Consider the following 19392-nt stretch of genomic DNA (forward strand, 5'->3'; position numbering starts at 1 on the left):
TATATATATATATATATATATATATATATATATATATATATATTGCAGTGTGTGGTGGACATATATAGAACGCACACGTTACAAACGATACCGGACACTAATCATGGAGAGTTTGGCTTAAATGAAAAAATAAGAAAACGAACCTTCCCGTTGCAGTCTTATCAAAATTACAGCCAGTCAGATGTTTTGCATCAGACGCAAAACTGCAATAATATCTGCCCAAGTAATTAAGTTTTGTATGATATTATTGTCTTTATTATTATTATTATTATTGTTGACCCCGGTACACAATTATCTTAACATTAGACCAGCAAGTTGTTCGCCACCTTTTTTTTTTTTTTGGTTTGATTGGCGGCCAGTCAAACAAAAAAAAAAAAAAAAAAAAAAAGGTGGAGAACAACTTGCTGGTCTATCTACATCAGCCCTTCTTAACTTTTTGGATAACTCTACCGGCATATAACTTCTTTACCAAATCATGCTGGCGTTGTTGTTATCTCGCCACGCTGTTTCCGTCCTTTGTTCGCAATATAGGATTATGTCAAAATACGCTGTTCTCTATATATTATACACTAGAACTCTCTCGTCTATTATTTGTTGTACAGCAATTGCGCCTAATCCTTATAAGCTCTAAGTGCTTTCTTTACAGTAATGAATAACACACACAAACACATTCAACGATGTGATTATAAAACAAACATGAAATTACAAAACAGACTAAACATACTGATAATAAAAATTAAGGAAGTAAACATTACCGAGTCTTTAAGTCTGTTCTTCTGGTAGAAATTGGTGAGTTTTAAGACCACTCTTGTACAGGACCACATTGTCTTTGTGTATAAGATCTATCTATATGTAAGTTGTTGTTTATTTTTTGTTGGGCTTTTTTGGGTGGGGTGGGGTGGTTATTGTTATCTAGAGGATGAGCGACCATGGTGTTAGTGCCCATATCGAGTGGATAATACAAATATCAAATTCAAAGACAAAATAAATAGATATCGGAACAGAGATGTAGAATAGAACAATACGAGCACCCGTATATAAAATAGAATAATTTAATCAATTATATTAAACAAAAATGAATTCTACAATGCACTTGGAGGGTAAATATCTTATTAGAAAATAATTACCGAAATGTTATTACAACGTGCATGTCACGTTTGCTAAGCCCTAGCTATTATGACATGTATAAGCTATAATCTTCCTGTCTTGGGAATATTACCGCGGTCTTGTGTTTGATCTCGGGGTTATCGTTGAACTCTACGCAAGGTTACCATGACCAGCCTGAGACCGGAAACAAATTTTAGTTCAAGGATCAAAACGAAAATACACGGGGGGAACGAAACAAGCTCTTATCCGTCCCCACGTTGACAGACAGCGAGAGAGAAATTGTCCGCAAAGTTTGATTGTAGCGGTCCACAGCGATATCCAATCAAACATTGAGATAAACGGTATGATTACAATTCAGATCCGAACGATACCTTCCGAACTCGTAAGATTAATTCAGTATTTGTCTGAAAGGATTGCAGATCAATAGAGTTTACTCCAAGAAAAGAAGCCACTCGTAATCTGGCAGCAGAACTTGGAGGTAGATTCTAAGGAAGGACAAAGCTTCGAAAAAGTTAGTAAGTTATTTTCTCAATTGTTGCAGAATATTACGGCATCATAATTGTAATTATTTGTAGTATGTATACTTAATTACTAGGATAGTTTGGTATGTAGAATTACCTTTGTAGTGTTTCATTTTCGTGCGTGTTTGAGAAATGTGCTTGAGCTTTTCGTAGAGAGTTATTAGATGCGAGGCGGAATTATGTATATTGTTAGCTTGTGGTCAGAATTAATTTTGTAATTCGCTGTTTGTTTACTTCGTAGTAGACTAGTGTATTTATTAATGCGTTATGTTAGAATTTACACATGCTTGAATTGTGAATTTGGAAACATGGTTGAAGTATGTAAGATTAGTTACTATGGGCGTATGCATATATCAGAGCATGAATATTTGAATATTTGCGAACTTTGTATGAGTTGTAGGGTTAATAAATACGTCTGATTATTGTGATATTGTTTAGTATAACGGGATCAGGAATATGTACTGATGTGACGGAATTTATTGATGTATGTATAAGAAGTAATTGATACCGTGCTGTACTATAACGTTGTTTTTTTTTTTACCATACAAGAACGTGTGGGTATCTCGATGTGAACGAATGCGTGACCGAAGAAATTTAATAGCCGTTATCTGATGATTGGCTGTGTGTAGTGTGAGATGAGAGGGCTAAGGAAGAAGTTTGTACCGTCCTTGTGTTGTCACAGGGAGCTTTTGGGGGGACAGAGAACTTCTGGCTCCATTGGGTCCCATGTCTTCAAAAGTTGGAGACGAATTTGAGACTGTAGCCGAGACAGTTGAAGTTGACAGAAGTGGAGGAGGAGGAGAAGGAGTCTAGAGAAAGTCGAGGAGGGAAGGAGAAATTTGGGTGAGGAAGAGGAGAAAGAATTGGGAGAGAAATAGGAGATAAACGATACAAGAGATGAGTAGAAATACAAGGACAGGTGGAAACCAGTCTCACATTGCTAATCAAGTCATGCAATAGGCTTATTAAAGGATTGCGCGGAAGGAGTGTAATTGGTAATTTGAGTCATTTGATCATTGAATTGTTATTAAATTGTTTTGATCATTGCATTTCAACCTTTTTTGTATATTTGACTATCTAACCGTCAGCATTGCTGATTGGGGGCTTGGAGCTTTACATCTATCTGTAACTAAATTTAACTTCCAACAAAATAGATCCTGGGTGGGACCTTTATAATAGTTTAAATAAAATATTGGGAGCACCCCACCCCAGCCATATACTTCGTCACAGTGCATTTAGCAATCCGTTTACACAGATATGACCAATTTCATCATAAAATTGAGCGTGGGTGTTCGAAGTCAATTGTCCAGCCTGACTGCATAACCTGCTGACTGTTTGCTGGTCACTCCAAATTTAACACTCGTAGTAGGTAACGTTGATATTTCACTTTAACGGCCTACAATGACCTCTCTCTTGCGTATATCTCCTTTTGGGTCTCAACTGCAATATGGATTCATTCTTCGACCCCTTTGCGTTGTGGGGAACTATTTCCCCTTTAAAAAATATATAATTAGGCACCCAAAATAGTTTATTAGATCCTTACAACTCCGATAGAAAATCAGCTCCTCTCTCGCTATGTACGATATCGCCATATCGTACTTCGAACGGATATTAATTGCTAATACGTTTCGCAGGTCGTTAAGTTGTTGCATACCATGGATTATTCTATGTACATACCACCTAGTTAGATAGTATTGGAACTTAATGTATTCCTTTAACGCACCCAGTTACGTATACATTCTAGCTTAGTTTTCTTTATCTAAACTGAACATAGTACCGAAAGATTAGTGCATCTCTCTGACAGACTGTTTAACATACTAATCATTTTGTAGCACAGTATGGTCTCCTAGTAAGTAGTTACGCCCTGCTTTGTGTACCGTTGATCACTCTCTGGACGAAGAGGGCATATTTACACGTACGGTCGACAATGAACAACCGTACAATTCGTCGGTTATAAGAATTCAGATCTTAATTATATAAATGAATTAACGAAATTCACTTCATGTCGAAACTACAAAATTTGCTAACTAAAAATTCATTAGTACAAACGTCCCACAGACAGAATAATGTCAATGCCTAGTCTAAATTATTCGTATTACATGTAAACAAATTAATTCAAACCGTTATCTCAAGAATCTTGTCTGTCTGCACCGGTTCGAGTCTCGGATTCAGCGAATATGGGTAGGTGAGAAAGCTTGCCAGTAGCTTCTCGTGGGTCGGTGGTTTTTATTTAACGAGAAAATATACTGGCTATTTTTTTCGCAATCACGATCTCAGCTAGACTAATTTTACGATGCAGGACATTTATAAAAAAAATAAAGAAATAAAGAAATTTCGCCTGTGAAGCCCATCCTTTATTTAGCTTAGCCAATCAGGATTAGATTTATCTAACCGCCATTGTTTAAAACACGCCCATCGAAGTTTGAGTGATTCCTCTTATTTGCGCGCTTCATAATAATCCGCTGTCTGAACAGTTTCATTTTATGACTCCTATTTGAACAAGCACGAAAGTTGTCTCTGCATCATTTCAATTCTTGGTGTTTTTTGTTAATTAGAACCGAATTCACCTCGTCTTGGCCGACGTGACGGACCGTTATCGAACGGAAGCCTAATTAAAAACCAAGCATGCACCCAGCAAGGACATTAAATCACATCCTAGCTCAGGCCTAGACTTAACACGATACATAAACACATTAATCAACTTAATTGGCCATGTGTCATGCTGACACGTTCACTCAGTTATGTGTTGTCATAATATCTACAAAATTCACAGTTACATTGATGAAGCGCATGTTGAGCCCGAAAAGACTGGAAACCATTTTGAATTTGTGCCGTCATACTGGTCTACTCTCGTGAAGTTGTATTAGCAACAACACTAACCTAATTCGAACAACGAGGACCTATGACTAAATTTAAAAATTACAACAGTAATACTGTTTGAAAATATACCCACGAGAAATATAATTTAAAAATATTCCAAGCAGTAAATATATTTGAAAATATACACGGCACTATGTATATTTTGTAACTTTGTAACGTTATAACTATAGACCATACAATTCTGAGTTTTATTTAGGGTTGGTATAATTTTATGTCAACAGTAAGGTAAAAAACACTATTTTCAAAGTCTATGCAGAGATTGACACGGGTCTGTCCATAGCCCCATAATATTTACATAAAATTGGACCCTAATTTATTTTAATATTTTTTTTTTGCACCCACCACTCGTTGACAGATGACTTTTTTTAATTAGGGTTGGATACGGCAAAACTAATTAAAATTCATATTAACTATTCTTGCAAGCAGCATTTTTTGTTTTACACCAACCATTCAAGTGATCAATACGACAACACTCAAATAAAGCAAGATATTCTCATGAACACACAAGTAAATTGCCAAAGCATACAGTAATATCCGTGCTTGTGAACGCGTGGACGTAGATCTTATCCACGACTTGAACGCGATCAGTCCTACATGAGTATAAATAATCGCTAGATGGATCATCAAAGGGAGTATCGAGGCTAAGATTGCACTTGGATGCTTCGCCTCTCATGGAAAAACTCCACTCATTGGAGTTTAAATTGCAGTATAATAAACATGGGGGAAAAAGCTTGACGATTCTCCATGTCAACCATATACTACGGTCACCGAGGTTATTAGAAGGGTGAAGATCAAGCGTGGTTTGCCAAAGAAGCATTGTGGCAGATTTATGTACCCGCGGCAGGAATGATTTCCCGTGGATTGTGAGAACCCCAAGCGAAGTTCACAAGGTTTATCTTTTATTTCACCACATGATTGGGTTCACGGACAGACATACGCGTTTACCATTCTAGATGTTGTCAGCAGATACAAAGAAGCCGAAACGCTGACATCTAGAGATTCTGCGAGTGTAGTAGACGCATTGAAAAGTATCCATACACATGCGCCGCTAACATGGGTATGGTTTCTGCAGGTGAGCTTGGGGAAAATAATTTCTCAGCCGTTGCTGTGATGTTGGTGACAAATAAGGTATTGATTCGTCTTGGATATCTTAATATACAGCGCGGTCGGGCCATTGTGAAACCATTCAAATGCACTCTTGCTGAAAAATTATTCCAACATCAGAAGTCGCAGGAATTGTTGAAGAATCGTAAAGCGCGATCTCAGACTCGGAGGGCTAGCACTATAGGGCGATTTTGAGAATGGGTGTTCCGGCTTCAGCCAGTTTTATCAGCATTACCTAATGAAACCAAACGTTCGATAAAATACTATTGCTTTCTCAATAGTTTTTGAGGAGGATACAGTTGTTAGATTTGAAGAATTTATTTTGATTGGATTTAGTGGCTTGTCATTGCATCCATCGAAATTCACAGACCTGAAGCACTGAAATATTGGATCGATCCGCCAAGGTGTAGCTAGGTTAACAAATCGGAACCTTCGCTCGCGAAGATGAGTGGTCTACGACGCACTGAACATGCGTATTTTTAGCCAGCTATTACAGGGGCTGCCTCGTTGACCTAGCACTGCGAACACATTTAATTGTTATGTTTCTAATTGTTATTTTTAATGCTATTTTTGTGCTATGTGTCATTTGTTTACCATGAAATCGTTGCTGAGCGAAATGTATTTTTTATCATTATTTGGATTGATTGTTACCTCGTCACAGGCTATTATTTACGGTTGTCTTGGCGAATAGATGCATTCGATAACCTGACAAATTTTGAATGAACATTTGGACATATTTTAGGCATCTAAGTTTAAGCTACAGTCTCATTTGATAGACTTATATAATTACCGCTTTTGATTAGTGAATGGGGCCACCCTAGGGACATTGGGACTTACCATGCAAAAACGGTCTGATAGACTTATATAATTACCGCTTATGAGTAGTGAATGGGGCCACCCTAGGGACAATGGGACTTACCATGCAAAAAACGGTCTGATAGACTTATATAATTACCGCTTATGTGGTCATGACTACTGATGACAAATATTAGTAAAAATGCATTTTATCTTTATTTTGTGAGTGTCATCTTTTTTTTTTGTTGTTGTTGCATTTTTCAGTTCCTGGTAGGCTAGTCAATGTATCTTGGCCGACAAGTTTTAAAACGTCTGCATGCGGTTAGTACTTCTGCAAGTTATTGGTAAGTAGCATTGTGAATTGAATTGAAGTACATAATGATATGTATTTAATTGTTTGCACTGCACATGATGTAATCATTTAATTTGTATCATCATTACAGTTGTATGGGGCGAAGCTAGCACTCAAATTGTACGGTGTAATTATACTTTCAAAGTCAATGAATGACATAAAGGACTTTTATTTGATGATGATACTCTATGATACTCTACAACTTAGACCACTGATTGCTTCGTTGGCACGATGTCTTCATTATAATGTACTCTCTTGTGATCTGATAATTATGTGATTCTTTGAAATGATTCAAACAGATACGATCAGCATGTCAACACGTCTGTCATTTTTGGTTATGTATTTGTATTCAGCTATTTCACAGGCATTTACAAATGTAATAATATTTAAGCTCAGTGAGTTGGTATGCCATCGATGGGACATTTGATGAAGCAATGTCTGTATCTAGCCATACTGTATTTTGATAGCCTGTAGAAATCTTATGGAAGATTATCTGAGATTGTCTCTGTAGCACACACACACACACACACACACACACACACATATATATATATATGCAAAGTGCTTCATAGTATTGGACAAAACCAGCTCAGTTAGATGCACATATAAATTCTGGCAATTTTTTGTATAAATTGTTTAAAAAACATATATATTTTTGTTGCAATTGAGGAAACAAGTGCTAGGTTTGGCAGTGAGAAACTGGGATGGTCATGAACAGGATTCATCGTCATTTATGATGATGAATTGTTTATTGCTGGTTTTTATTACCCTTAAAAGAAAACCAAACAACATAGTCCACAGTTACACTTAAACTAATGAATAAATTAGTGTTCATATGGGCTTTTATTTTTAAGGAATTGAATTTCCTTATATACTGTTCTTGTAGCCACTGTTTGCAAAATGGCATGTTGACATTAGCTTTTGCATGATCTGGGGGAAGACAGCTGTCCTGCATTTAGTAATAGGTAGCAAACCATATTCTTTATGTAGGGAAAGAGAGATAAAAGAGAGAGAGAGAGAGACAGACAGACAGACAGACAGAAAGACAGATATAGATATATATATATATATATATATATATATATATATATATATATATATATATATATATATATATATATATATATAAAGAGAGAGCTAGCTAGTTCACATAGTCAGAAGAACAAGAAAAGAATCGAGAACAAGGTACAAATTGAGATGCAAAACGGGAACATAATAGAGATAGGATACCTAGCTGACATAATGGAGTGATAGACAGTATAGAAACAGGAGAGGTGAACAGAACTTAAGATTGTGCTTATTAGATAGTAACAGTATCTCGCATATTCACTAATTTTATTTAATAAGGGACCACTGGTCTCCCCTCATCCTGAATTCAGGAAATAGACCCAACAGTTTAGACTACACGTAATGGGTGAGACAAGTTTAGAAAAACCACAAAACCCATTTTTAAAATAATATTTGTAAGGAAACCTTAAATGTATAACCAACACATTAAGATTTATCTTCCTTGGTTTTTCTTATTGTGATTTCACAGTACCAAATTTTAGCTTTCATTAGTAGTTGTGTTTCAGTAGCATGAATATACTATACCAACTTACCCAGTATGGGGGAGTCGTGGGTTCAATCCCCAGCTGAGTCATACCAATGACTTACACAAATGTTACTGACAGCTGCCACTCTTGGCGCTCAGCATTAAGAGGTTAGTGTTAGGACTGGTCGGCCTGGTGTCAGGATAATGTGACTGGGTGGGACATCATGCTACATGTCTCTGGCATGATGTCCCAGTGCTAGACATCACTATAAACTGCCACACTGCAGCTATCGTAGCGATATGACTGAAAAAAATCGTTAAAGCTACGTTAAAAATTCAAATCACACACACACTTACCCAGTAATTATCCACTTAAGTCAATGAAATTAATTATCAGTTATGACACATTTGCTCCCCCTATATGGCCCTTGGGATGTTTTGTAATTTTGTTGTTGTGTTTTTTGTTTTGTTTTTGTTTGGCTGGCTGACAACATAATGGTATCTCAGTTTTTTGGCTCTAATTCTTTCTATACCATTTCGAATGTATAATTCAATTGACAGTTAAACTATTTTGTATTTTTATTTTTATTTTGGTATGCTGGTGAAAATGCATGCATGTTATGATCGTGCCATGTATACAGGCAACATGTAATCATAAAAACAGCAAGGATACATGTTGTTTTGTTTTTTTAAATCTCCTCCAGTCAAGCTAATTTCTGAATAATCAGTCTCTGCATTGTTGTTATTGGATGTTTCTAAGTTCCATCTCGATTGTGACTTTGAAGTAGTGCAATTTTAGCATTTTCTTATCCCCTTTTTAGTTACTGAGTATTTCTATGTTCCGTGTAGATTGTAATTTGAGGTATTATAGCTTAGCATTTTGTCATCTCCTTTTTCAAGTTTGTTATCATACATTTCCTAAAGTACTAGGACCATAGCCATGAAACTTACAATGTTTCAGTAGTTTGAGTGCTTCACTGGTAAAGTATCGGTCGGTTCTGTACCACTTTTAAAACTAGTATAAAGTTATGTTTGCTATGAATATAGATTTTTTTCTCGCTTTGTTATGCAGTAGTTTTGTGCTGTTAGTAGTAGTATTTTAGTAGCTTTTAGTGGTTGTGTCAGAGCAGGTACATAACAGGAGTTTGAATTTAAGAGTTGGCATTTTCTTTCTTTCTTCATTTTCTTTGATGTTTGTTACACCCATGCAAAAAATGTGGTACTATTCTTCCGGGACTCTGATTACCTACTTACTTTTAATGACACTTTGAGATGTATTTTTTATTTTTATTTTTTCACATTGGACACAAGACAAGCCAAATTTTGCATACATACACATATGCCTACAACACAGAATGTTTTGGAGAAAGAAATATATATATGTATATATAGAGAGAAAGAGAGAGGCAGGGAGAAAAAGATGTGACTGAACTGTAACAGACAATGTTAACATTAGCAGTGACACTGGTGCCGTTGTTGCTGGAAAGTGTTAACTTCTTTTTTCTTTCTGCTTTCACAGGTGAGACAGAAACGTCATTGATATTACAGATATAAATTTGCTACTCTGTTTTTCAAGAATTTCAGACGTTTCAGAATGGTGTCTTCGATGATGAAGTATATTGTGATGACATCAATCTGTCTGGTTGCTTTTGCATATTTTGTCTACAGACCATTTCCGAAAGGGGCAGCAGAACCATGGAAACAGTCATTGGTGGCAACTGGATATGAAATTGTTGAGCTTCTGGTATATAAGCTATACTATTCCTAATTTGTTTGTTTAGCTTTTGTCATGGTTTTAACTTAACTGGTCATAGACAAGAAGCGCTAATGTGGCAAACTATTGTCAGTCGTCCATCCGCTAGCAAATGTTTGTTATCATTACTCCTTCTAATCTACTGGGAGGATTGCCATGAAACTTAATATTCATCATCTACTTGTTCCTGGGTGAAATGTATTCCTCTCAGATATTCACTGTGACCAAATGATGGCTGTCTTGAAAATATTATTATTACTACCCCTGGATGAATGATCACATATACATTGGGTGTTTACCTAAGGATTTATTATGAGGGCTTGTTGTTCTGAAATGGAAATAGTACCTATCTGGCCTTTCTAGCAGCCATCTAAACAGATGCTCTTAGTGGCCTTCACTGCATCCGTGATGGCGGTAATATAGAACATGTTTTCATTGAAACATTTCCTGAACGGATGGTCAAATCGATTAGTGGTATGTCACAGAAAAGTGTCTAATGTTATCTAGCATATCCTTAATGACCAGTGTGACCGCCATGTTAAAAATCTCATTATAGCTATATCACCTGAACGGATAACCGTAGTAACATGGAGTTTTCACTGAAAGACTTCCTACAATATGTAGTTGATTTCTAATTAATGTGATGCTGACCAGACTCCAAAATGACTACAATGATAGCAGTCATAAAATATTTGTTATTGTTGCTTATCATGAATAGATGGTCATATAGACATGGCAATTTAGAGAGACTTCTCATATTATCAAGGTGGTCCTGAAAGGAAATAGTGCAGATCAGACCTCCAACATGATGGCCATGGCAACCATCTTTCAACTCTTGTTGTAGTTGCTTATTTGAAGACATGATCATATCGACATTTGGTTGTCCATGAAAGCACATCTAACTAAATATATAGTTATGTCAAAATAAAAATGTCACCAATGTGATTGATCCAGATGCGAAATATATTAATACAGTTACTTCACCTGAACCTATGAAGAAATTTTTTTTGTTTTGTTTCTAGTCTCTTTTTTCTTGCAATATATAGTTTTTCCTACATTGAAAAGTTGATGATCCAAACTCCAGTATGGTGGACTTGGCTGCCTTTCTGAAAATCTTTATATATATGCTTCTTCTGAAGGGGTGGTTGTATTGACGTGTTAGTTTCACAGAAACACTGCAGCAGTACGTAACTGATTCCTATTGAGAGTAGTGTTTATTTGACCGCCAATATGGCATCATAGTTGCCATCTTGAAACCCAAACGGCTACTCGTATTGGGCAAATGGTGGATGTGACATGTGATACCCGTGTTATAATGCTAATAGTAGTGAATGAAAATGCCACTGATTTCATGAAGGAATTGAAAACCAGATTTAATTGACCTTAGGGTAAAGTCAAGAGGATTGCTTTCATTGTAGTACTTAATGAACATGGTGACTTATACATATACAAATTATTTTTACCAGACTTTGTATTTACTTGCGTTGAACAAACAAGTTGACAGTCAGCACTCTGGAAATCCTTTTAAGATCAGTGGTCTTGACTCTGCATTTTAGCTGTTATGGCCTGTGAGTATGATTACATATGCAAGCATGAAAGGATCTGTGTCGATGCCATGCTCGTGGGAAGTGAGATTGAACGCTTGGCGTTGTCATCAATTTTTGTTTGAAGTTTTTAAAAAGGTTTTTAATTTGAACATATATATGAAAGGCATTTATAGATTCCTGCCATACAAGGCACAATTCATCATGAAGTTAAAAGAATTCATGTCATTCTATGTTCGCTCACCCCTTTTACCTTGGTGTCAGGATCACATTTATATAAATTATACAGTAGGAGTTTGTTTAACGCTTTCTTTCCTTATTTGCATTTATATCCTAAACCCCCCAATAGTTCCTCATCATACTTGGCATAAATCATAATGAAACTTAAATAATTCTTTCTGTGACATGCACACTACCGGTAGTCCCTAGGGTCAATAACACAGTCATAAAAAGTTTACATTGTGATTTTTGGATCATGTGACCAACCTTTAAAATGGTTAATATTTGTACCACTTATCCTCTCTCACATTCATTGATTTGTAATCGATTTTCCAGGGATTTGTTAGTGAGACTTTGGGTCTTGCAAGTCGCATAAATGTAACCAGATGGATAACAACTATGACAGGATTAGTCTTCGTTGCAAGGAAAAATATACGTGTAAGTGTTTTAGTCTATTTTTCGTTCTAAAGTCAGTAATACATATGTATGTATGTATGTATGTATGTATGTATCTATGTATGTATGCATGCATGTATGTATGTATGTATCTATTGGGATTAGACTTCATTGCAGGGAAAAATATACTTGTGTTTTAATCGCTTTTTGTGTTAAAATCAGTATCTATCTATCTACCTATCTATCGGGATTAGACATCATTGCAAGGAAAAATATACTTGTGTTTTAGTTTCTTTTTGTTTTAAAGTCTCTATCATTCTATCTATCTATCTATCTCATCTAATGTAAAGTAATGTAATGTGATCAAATCTAACCTAACCTAACCTAACCTAACCTAACCTAACCTAACCTAACCTAATGAGTTGCCCAACAGCTCTTCAGAATTTACATAAACATTTATAACAGTACGAGTAATCTTCTGGGCTCCTGTTGTGCTGAGTGCTTGAAACTGCTCGCCTTTTCAAGTTACAGACGTCTCACCAGAGTTTGAGGTGGTTCAAGTCTCAGACTCAGCAAGCGTATGTGAGAAAGTTTGCTCATAGCTTTCCTGGGGTTCTTCCTGAGGATCTTCCTCCACCAGATATGCTGGCCACCAATGTATAGCCTACAGTAAAAAATATCCCTTAACCTACAACAATAGGAGCAACAATACATTTCTGTCATCCTTAATGTATATTCATACCTTTCACTTTCCTGGAATGCAGGTGTCCGATGAGTTAATCGATGGTGTGAAAGTCCGCATATCCAGACCAAAAAATTTGCAACACACTCTTCCAGGATTGATGTACTTTCATGGCGGAGGCTTTATATTTTGTGATCCTGGTAACATGCAGCTATCTTGTCCCATTTCTGATATCTCACTACATATTATTATGAAAACTATGAACTATTTCAGCAGGTGAGTGAAATTATGCAAATTGGATCAAATCTGATTTTACAAGGAACATTTAAGTGTTCACAAAGGAATTGGTTTTACTAATGGGAATAGTTGGCATGTACTCTATCTTTTGAATAAATTTGTAATAATCATTGTTGCATATGACTATTTATGAAGGTCACTCCACAGTCAACAGTTAGGAATCATTTTAAGAACTCTTTTTTTTGTAATGCTACAAGTTCTGAAAACTACCAACAACTTAGAACAGAACTATAAACAAAGTACAGCACATATCTAACATATTAATCTGATTAAAAATGGAGTTAATTCAAGTACAGAGTATACATTTGCATGATGAATTCAAAAGCAACACTCAGAGAAACTATTGATGAAGGGGACATTTTGTTTGTTTCTTCATAGGCTGCATGGCATCAGTGACTGATCAGCTGAGTGAAGAACTTCAAGCAGTTGTGATATCAGTTGAGTGAGTGTTCTTGTTTTACTTTATATCAAGTACTTGTGATATTGGAGATGGAAGTGTTCTTGTTTTACTTAATATCAAGCAGTTGTGATATCAGTGGAGTACATGTTCTTGTTTTATTTAACACCAAGCAGTTGTGTGTCATTGGAGTACGTGTTCTTGTTTTACGTAATATCAGGCAGTTGTGGTATCAGTGAAGGGAGTGTTCTTGTTTCACATAATATCAAGCCATTGTGATATCAGTGAAATAAGTGTTCTTGTTATGTAATATCAAGTATTTGTGATATCATTGGTGTAAGAGTTCTTGTGTTATGTAATATTGAGTATTTGTGATATCAGTGAAATAAGTGTTCTTGTGTTATGCAATATCAAGAATTTGTGATATCAGTGGAATAAGTGTTCTTGTGTTATGCAATATCAAGCCATTGTGATATCAGTGAAATAAGTGTTCTTGTTATGTAATATCAAGTATTTGTGATATCATTGGTGTAAGAGTTCTTGTGTTATGTATTACTGTAGTATCATTTATTTTCGTTGGGCTTAATTTTCGTGGTTTTGTATTAAAAAAAGTTATTTTCATGGGTATTTAAATTCATGGTTCTGCCTGTCAAAATTTGCATATTAGTAGATATTTAATTTCATGGTTTAACCTCTACAAATACCCAAAATAAAGAATACAAAAGAATAATTCTATGCCGATGCAAATGGCGGTCACTTTAATGTTTAAAGCAATACTACCACCTGTATGAGCACAAATCAAAGACCTGGAAAGTTCAATACTTGCATCGTGTTTTTGACCAAGTGATTAACGTCAGTTGAAGCCGATGCAGCCAACAACACTAAAAAAATACTTCCATCTCTATGAGCACAAATAAAACACCTGTCAAGATTAAACACTTTTGCCATGTTTTTGTTTGAATGCTCAACATCAAAGGAAGCTGATGCAGCCAACAACACTAGGCCAATCAGTTATTAAAGAAGAATTAAAGTCACACTTTCACGAGTGGTATGCTGAACAGGTCATGGAAGCCATTAAGGAAAAAGATGTTACTGGTGACGATCAGTGCACAGTATCAGTAAATCTTGCAACCTCATTAATCAAACCAATTCATGCTGAATGGATAATTGCAGCTAATGCGACAATGAGTGAAAGATAGGACCTAATTATCAGTGGTTTTGAAAAAGCTGGACTTGTTTAATTCAGCAATTTGGAGATTATTTACCACAGAAGCATTTGTGAGCACCTGATTGACATGATGTTGATACAGTGGCTTTGTCCAAAATATGTGAAGTGTGATTTAATACTCTGCTGTAATTGTGTATATACGTAGTGTTACATTAATAATAGTATTTCAAGAGATAGTTATAGTATTTTTACAGGATTATTGTTCTTTTGGATTAAAAATGCATGGATAAAATGAAATGTGCTGTCAGAAGGATTTAAATGTTTCAACAACAGTTGTACTCGAATGAAGGATCCATCTGAATAAGTATTAAATTTAATTTTCATATACTGTTATTATGTATTATTTATTCTTTCAGTTTCAGTATTACTATTGTTTGAATACCTTACGCTTTTTCTGTATTTTCTTTATCATTACCTACCGCACATATCGATTTAAGGGAGTGAGTGTAAAATTAGAGCTATTGGATACTTTATCGAATGTGTGCATTGAAACAATATGAAATGATTTAGTACCATTTTTGTAAGTCTTTGGTATGACTTGGCCAGGGAATCGAACCCACGACCTCCCACTTCTGAGGGGAACATTCTAACCACTAGGCCACCAGAGTGGTGTTATGTACAAGTACTAGTAGTAAGTCATGTGATGGTAACTTTGGTAATAGTAATTATGTGTTCTATTTGTCTTACTTTTCACTGTATCAGATGGACACATGGTGAACTTTTAAATGTTTATGTACGTGTCAACAATAACAAATTCTTTAGTCCTTTTTTTCCAATGTAAAGTTATGATTTTGTAAATACATTGAGAAATCAGTAACATTTTCTTGCACAAGCTCTTTGTCATCATCATATATTTGCTTTCATTATATATATATATATATATATATATATATATATATATATATATATATATATATATATATATATGTATGCATGTATGTATGTATGTATATATATTAATATATATTATACACATATATGGTTTATAAAATCTTTTATCTTGTTGAGTTATCGTCTTGCACCAGAACATCCCTATCCGGCAGCATTTGACGACTGTTTGGCTGCAACACGACATGTGCTTCAGCACGCTGACAGATTAGGTGTTGACAAGTACAGAATTGGTCTCGCAGGTATTGCATAATATTCTGGTGTGGAGAAAAATAAATGATCATACCACAATAGCCTATATAAATGTTGTTCTGTTATTCATAATGTCATTTTAAAAAAGGTATATATGGACTGTTTTCCACTTAATTTGAGGTGAATAAGCCGTGGATTTAAGATTTGTTGACGTTGATGGCAGTTTAACTGACAGTAATGTAATTTTTGCTGTGCTTGTTTATTGATGTTTGCAAAATAAAATCCTTTTTGACATAGTAAATTATCACCTACTGGTTTTTGATATATTTATGAAGATTTAATGCAGAACGTTTGAAAATGTATATTATAGTTTTTGCTAAAATCTCGTAGACGAGATGTGTTAGAATTAATAATAACAAGCATACTGATTCAGCTTGATGTTTAAAATTGGAAATAACATGAACCTAGCTCTCTGTCTTCGATAATTGTGCAAGATTCAGACAAAAAATATTTTGGTATGATAGTAAGAGGAGGCATTGATAAAGGTCCTGTTTACATAAATTTCATTATCAATGAATAGGAGACCCAGTTTTAATGCCTGAACATTATTATATGGAATACTCGTATGGAATCATATCTTCATGTACATAGTCATTTAGCTTTGACTTTAACTTTTTTTTGCCGTTCTTAACTGCAGGTGACAGTGCAGGGGGTGGATTGACGTTATCTGTTGCATTGAAACTTTCTTCTAACCAAGACCCAAATTTACCACCCATCAAAGTAATTGGTCCAATATATCCAGGTCTCCAAGCCTTTGACTTTAGACTTCCTTCTTATATTCAGTACAAAGATGGTCCCAGCCTTTTGAGTCTTAGAAGAGTGGCCAAGTTCTATTTAAATTACATGATGGGAAACGCAACTTACGTTACAGAACTTGTGTCTAATACTCACGTGTCCAAATCTCTTAGACAGTCAGTATATGCAAGTCGAGTTTCTCCCAAGCTATTACCTTCGCATATGCAGACATATTCGGAGGTGCCAGAAAAGCAAGATGGAAATGAAGATGTATCTAATGAGATTCAAAGCATTTTGTTGGATCCTTTCTTCGCGCCATTAATGGCTGATGATGCAGTATTGAAGATGCTTCCACCAACTTGTGTCTTAATAGCAGAGTTGGATATTCTCCGTGATGATGGATTCCTTCTGGCTGAAAGATTAAGGGGTGTTGGTGTGCAGGTTCAACTTTTATATTACGAAGGATACGAGCATGCTTTTCTTTCTTTTGTTGACATATACAGCGGTGCTGCCAATGCTGCTCATGATTTGGCAAAATGTTTAGGCCAGTACCTATAATGATTCCATGCACAGTATAATTTATTTGTATACTTAATCTATGCCATTAATCGATTTACTTTCATATTTGAAACACAGTGTTGCATAGTGTCAGTGCTCGAAAAGAAAGTGTTTAATTTTCTAGCATTAAGCATTCAGCCTTTTCTGGCACATATTAACAGTGACGTGTGATTGGTCACTTTGATACTACTGTTAATGGCAGAACAATATTGACCTATTTTGGAAAAGAGGTAATTGCTTTAATTTGACCAATTATGTAATATTCTCAAGGATTAAAATAATGTTTAAACATTATGATTTGACATTATTCCAATTGATATTTTTCTCTGCTGTGGAATGTTTAATCCATCACTGCCTTTCAGAGGTCACATGTTTTGCAATGCATCACGATAACTCTGTGATGCAGTACCAGTCAACCATGTAAAATCTTAATATTTTGTTAGAAAACCCACCAATGTAAATGTAAATTAAATAAGATTTCCAGTTTCTTAGCATTCTGTATTGTTCATGTGTCACAGTTCTTGAATTTTGATATATGTAAATTTGCACATCATTCCTAGTCTTTATTTTGATAATAAAGTGTTATTAATTTTGTTTTTGTAATAGAAAAAAGCCTTAAATATCCATGAATTCCCAGTCCAGTATTTGTAGTGGTAATTTGTTCCATTAAGTTTCTTTAGCTGATGCCATTCAGATTTTGAGAATGCTGACCAGCTGCTAAACTGCTGCTTTTGTTAAGTTTGTTTATGTGATCCAAGTTTTCTGGTATTTGTCTTAAACAACTGATAGCATTCTTTTGATAATTTATAGATCCTACTATGACAATCTAAAGACTCGCCAACTTATAGCTAATGAACAATAATTGCAAAAATCAATGAATATTTGAAAATGTATGGAAGGTCATCATTTTCTCCCCAGTTAGCAGGATTTGGGGTACACCAGAGCTCAGACATTTGCAATAATACCATCAGGATATACCATATATTTAATTCTCTCCAATTATGTCTATTTATGCTACGTAAGAATATCAATGCCTTTAATGGTACAGGTTGTCTTGTTTCTGAAGCATTACTAAATGCGAACCTGCCTTCGATACCTAATTTTTTTCTTTTCCCACATCAGTAGCCTAAATTCCTATTTATTCTTTTCTCAGAATATAGCTGCACGTTTATCATGAACAGAAATACTACTAAACAGATGACTTATTATTTATTTCTGACAATAAAATCATTACCATCACTGACAATGGCATTATCATCATCATCATCAACATCGACGTGTCGTACATGGACATCTTTCCTTCACACACTTACATGGAGGATACGGAGTATTGAATACTGTTAGGTTCAAGTCTTTGCTAGGTTGCATACCTTAATCACCCGTCCATCTCAAATGTTTAATCAAGAATCCTTGAAAACACGTGCAGGCCTCAGTCGCCTAATCTTCTTGTAGATCCATTGGTCAAATTTTTCATTCTCAAAACAGAGAGAAAATGTTACAGCCTCTAATTTTCTTATAAGCAAAACAATTTCCAGATGAAATCTTATGTTTGTTTCGATGTCATAAAAGTAATTCAGACCAGTACACGTTGCTTTATTGAAGAGACTAATTATTAGCTAGTGTTCCTTTATCATTACCTGTCCATGGATGTTTAAACACGTCTGTGGGAACCAGCCAATTTGCACTTCTATTGTCTCAACCTATCATTTTGTCTTTGGTATGTCCGCATATCTTGTCTGTCTGTCTGTCTGTGTCATATCCTGGACTAATATAATTTCTTGAACACACACATGTGGACTCGCACATACATGCCAGCAGTTAGCTATTTGTAATTGTAGCCATTGTTTTGGGTTTAGCGCCATTTTTCACTGGTCAAGGAAGAACCCTGGAACACTGACAGACTCATAGGAAGCTACTGGCAAGCTTTCTCACATACCCACATTGGCCAAGCCAGCCCGATAACTGAACCCATGTGGACATAGGTGTGATGGTAAAAAAGTGATTGGTAAAATCAGTTTTTGCATGCTTTTCAGAGGATAGCAAGGCATTTGATCGGGTCAATCACTGGACACTCTTTAAAAAGTTGATTGATATTAAAATACCTGTCTACATAGTTTATTATTAAAAGAAGGAATGAAGAAACATATCAC

General features: G+C 35.4%; 1 protein-coding gene across 8 annotated transcripts in view; it reads left to right on the plus strand.

Annotated features, from left to right (window-relative positions):
- The window catches only part of LOC149798501 (neutral cholesterol ester hydrolase 1-like), a 53441-nt gene extending 34953 nt beyond the window's left edge, over nucleotides 1-18488 (plus strand). For 2 of the 8 annotated variants that reach the window (XM_089957309.1, XM_089957305.1), the window contains exons 2-8: nucleotides 6672-6751; nucleotides 9870-10037; nucleotides 12146-12247; nucleotides 12970-13087; nucleotides 13563-13626; nucleotides 15818-15939; nucleotides 16587-18488. In XM_089957309.1, coding sequence (XP_089813435.1) covers nucleotides 9888-10037; nucleotides 12146-12247; nucleotides 12970-13087; nucleotides 13563-13626; nucleotides 15818-15939; nucleotides 16587-17242 — 1212 coding nt within the window. In that variant the 5' untranslated portion in view covers nucleotides 6672-6751; nucleotides 9870-9887 and the 3' untranslated portion in view covers nucleotides 17243-18488. Of the gene's footprint in view, nucleotides 1-1512; nucleotides 1623-6671; nucleotides 6752-9812; nucleotides 10038-12145; nucleotides 12248-12969; nucleotides 13088-13562; nucleotides 13627-15817; nucleotides 15940-16586 lie in introns of those variants that run through there. The other 6 variants (XM_089957311.1, XM_089957308.1, XM_089957310.1 and 3 more) reach the window with 6 other exon arrangements.
- Nucleotides 18489-19392: the final 904 nt, after the last annotated feature.

The sequence above is a fragment of the Sinohyriopsis cumingii genome, chromosome 5, assembly GCF_028554795.1.
Source record: "Sinohyriopsis cumingii isolate HCF-2022 chromosome 5, ASM2855479v2, whole genome shotgun sequence".
NCBI lineage: Eukaryota > Metazoa > Mollusca > Bivalvia > Unionida > Unionidae > Sinohyriopsis > Sinohyriopsis cumingii.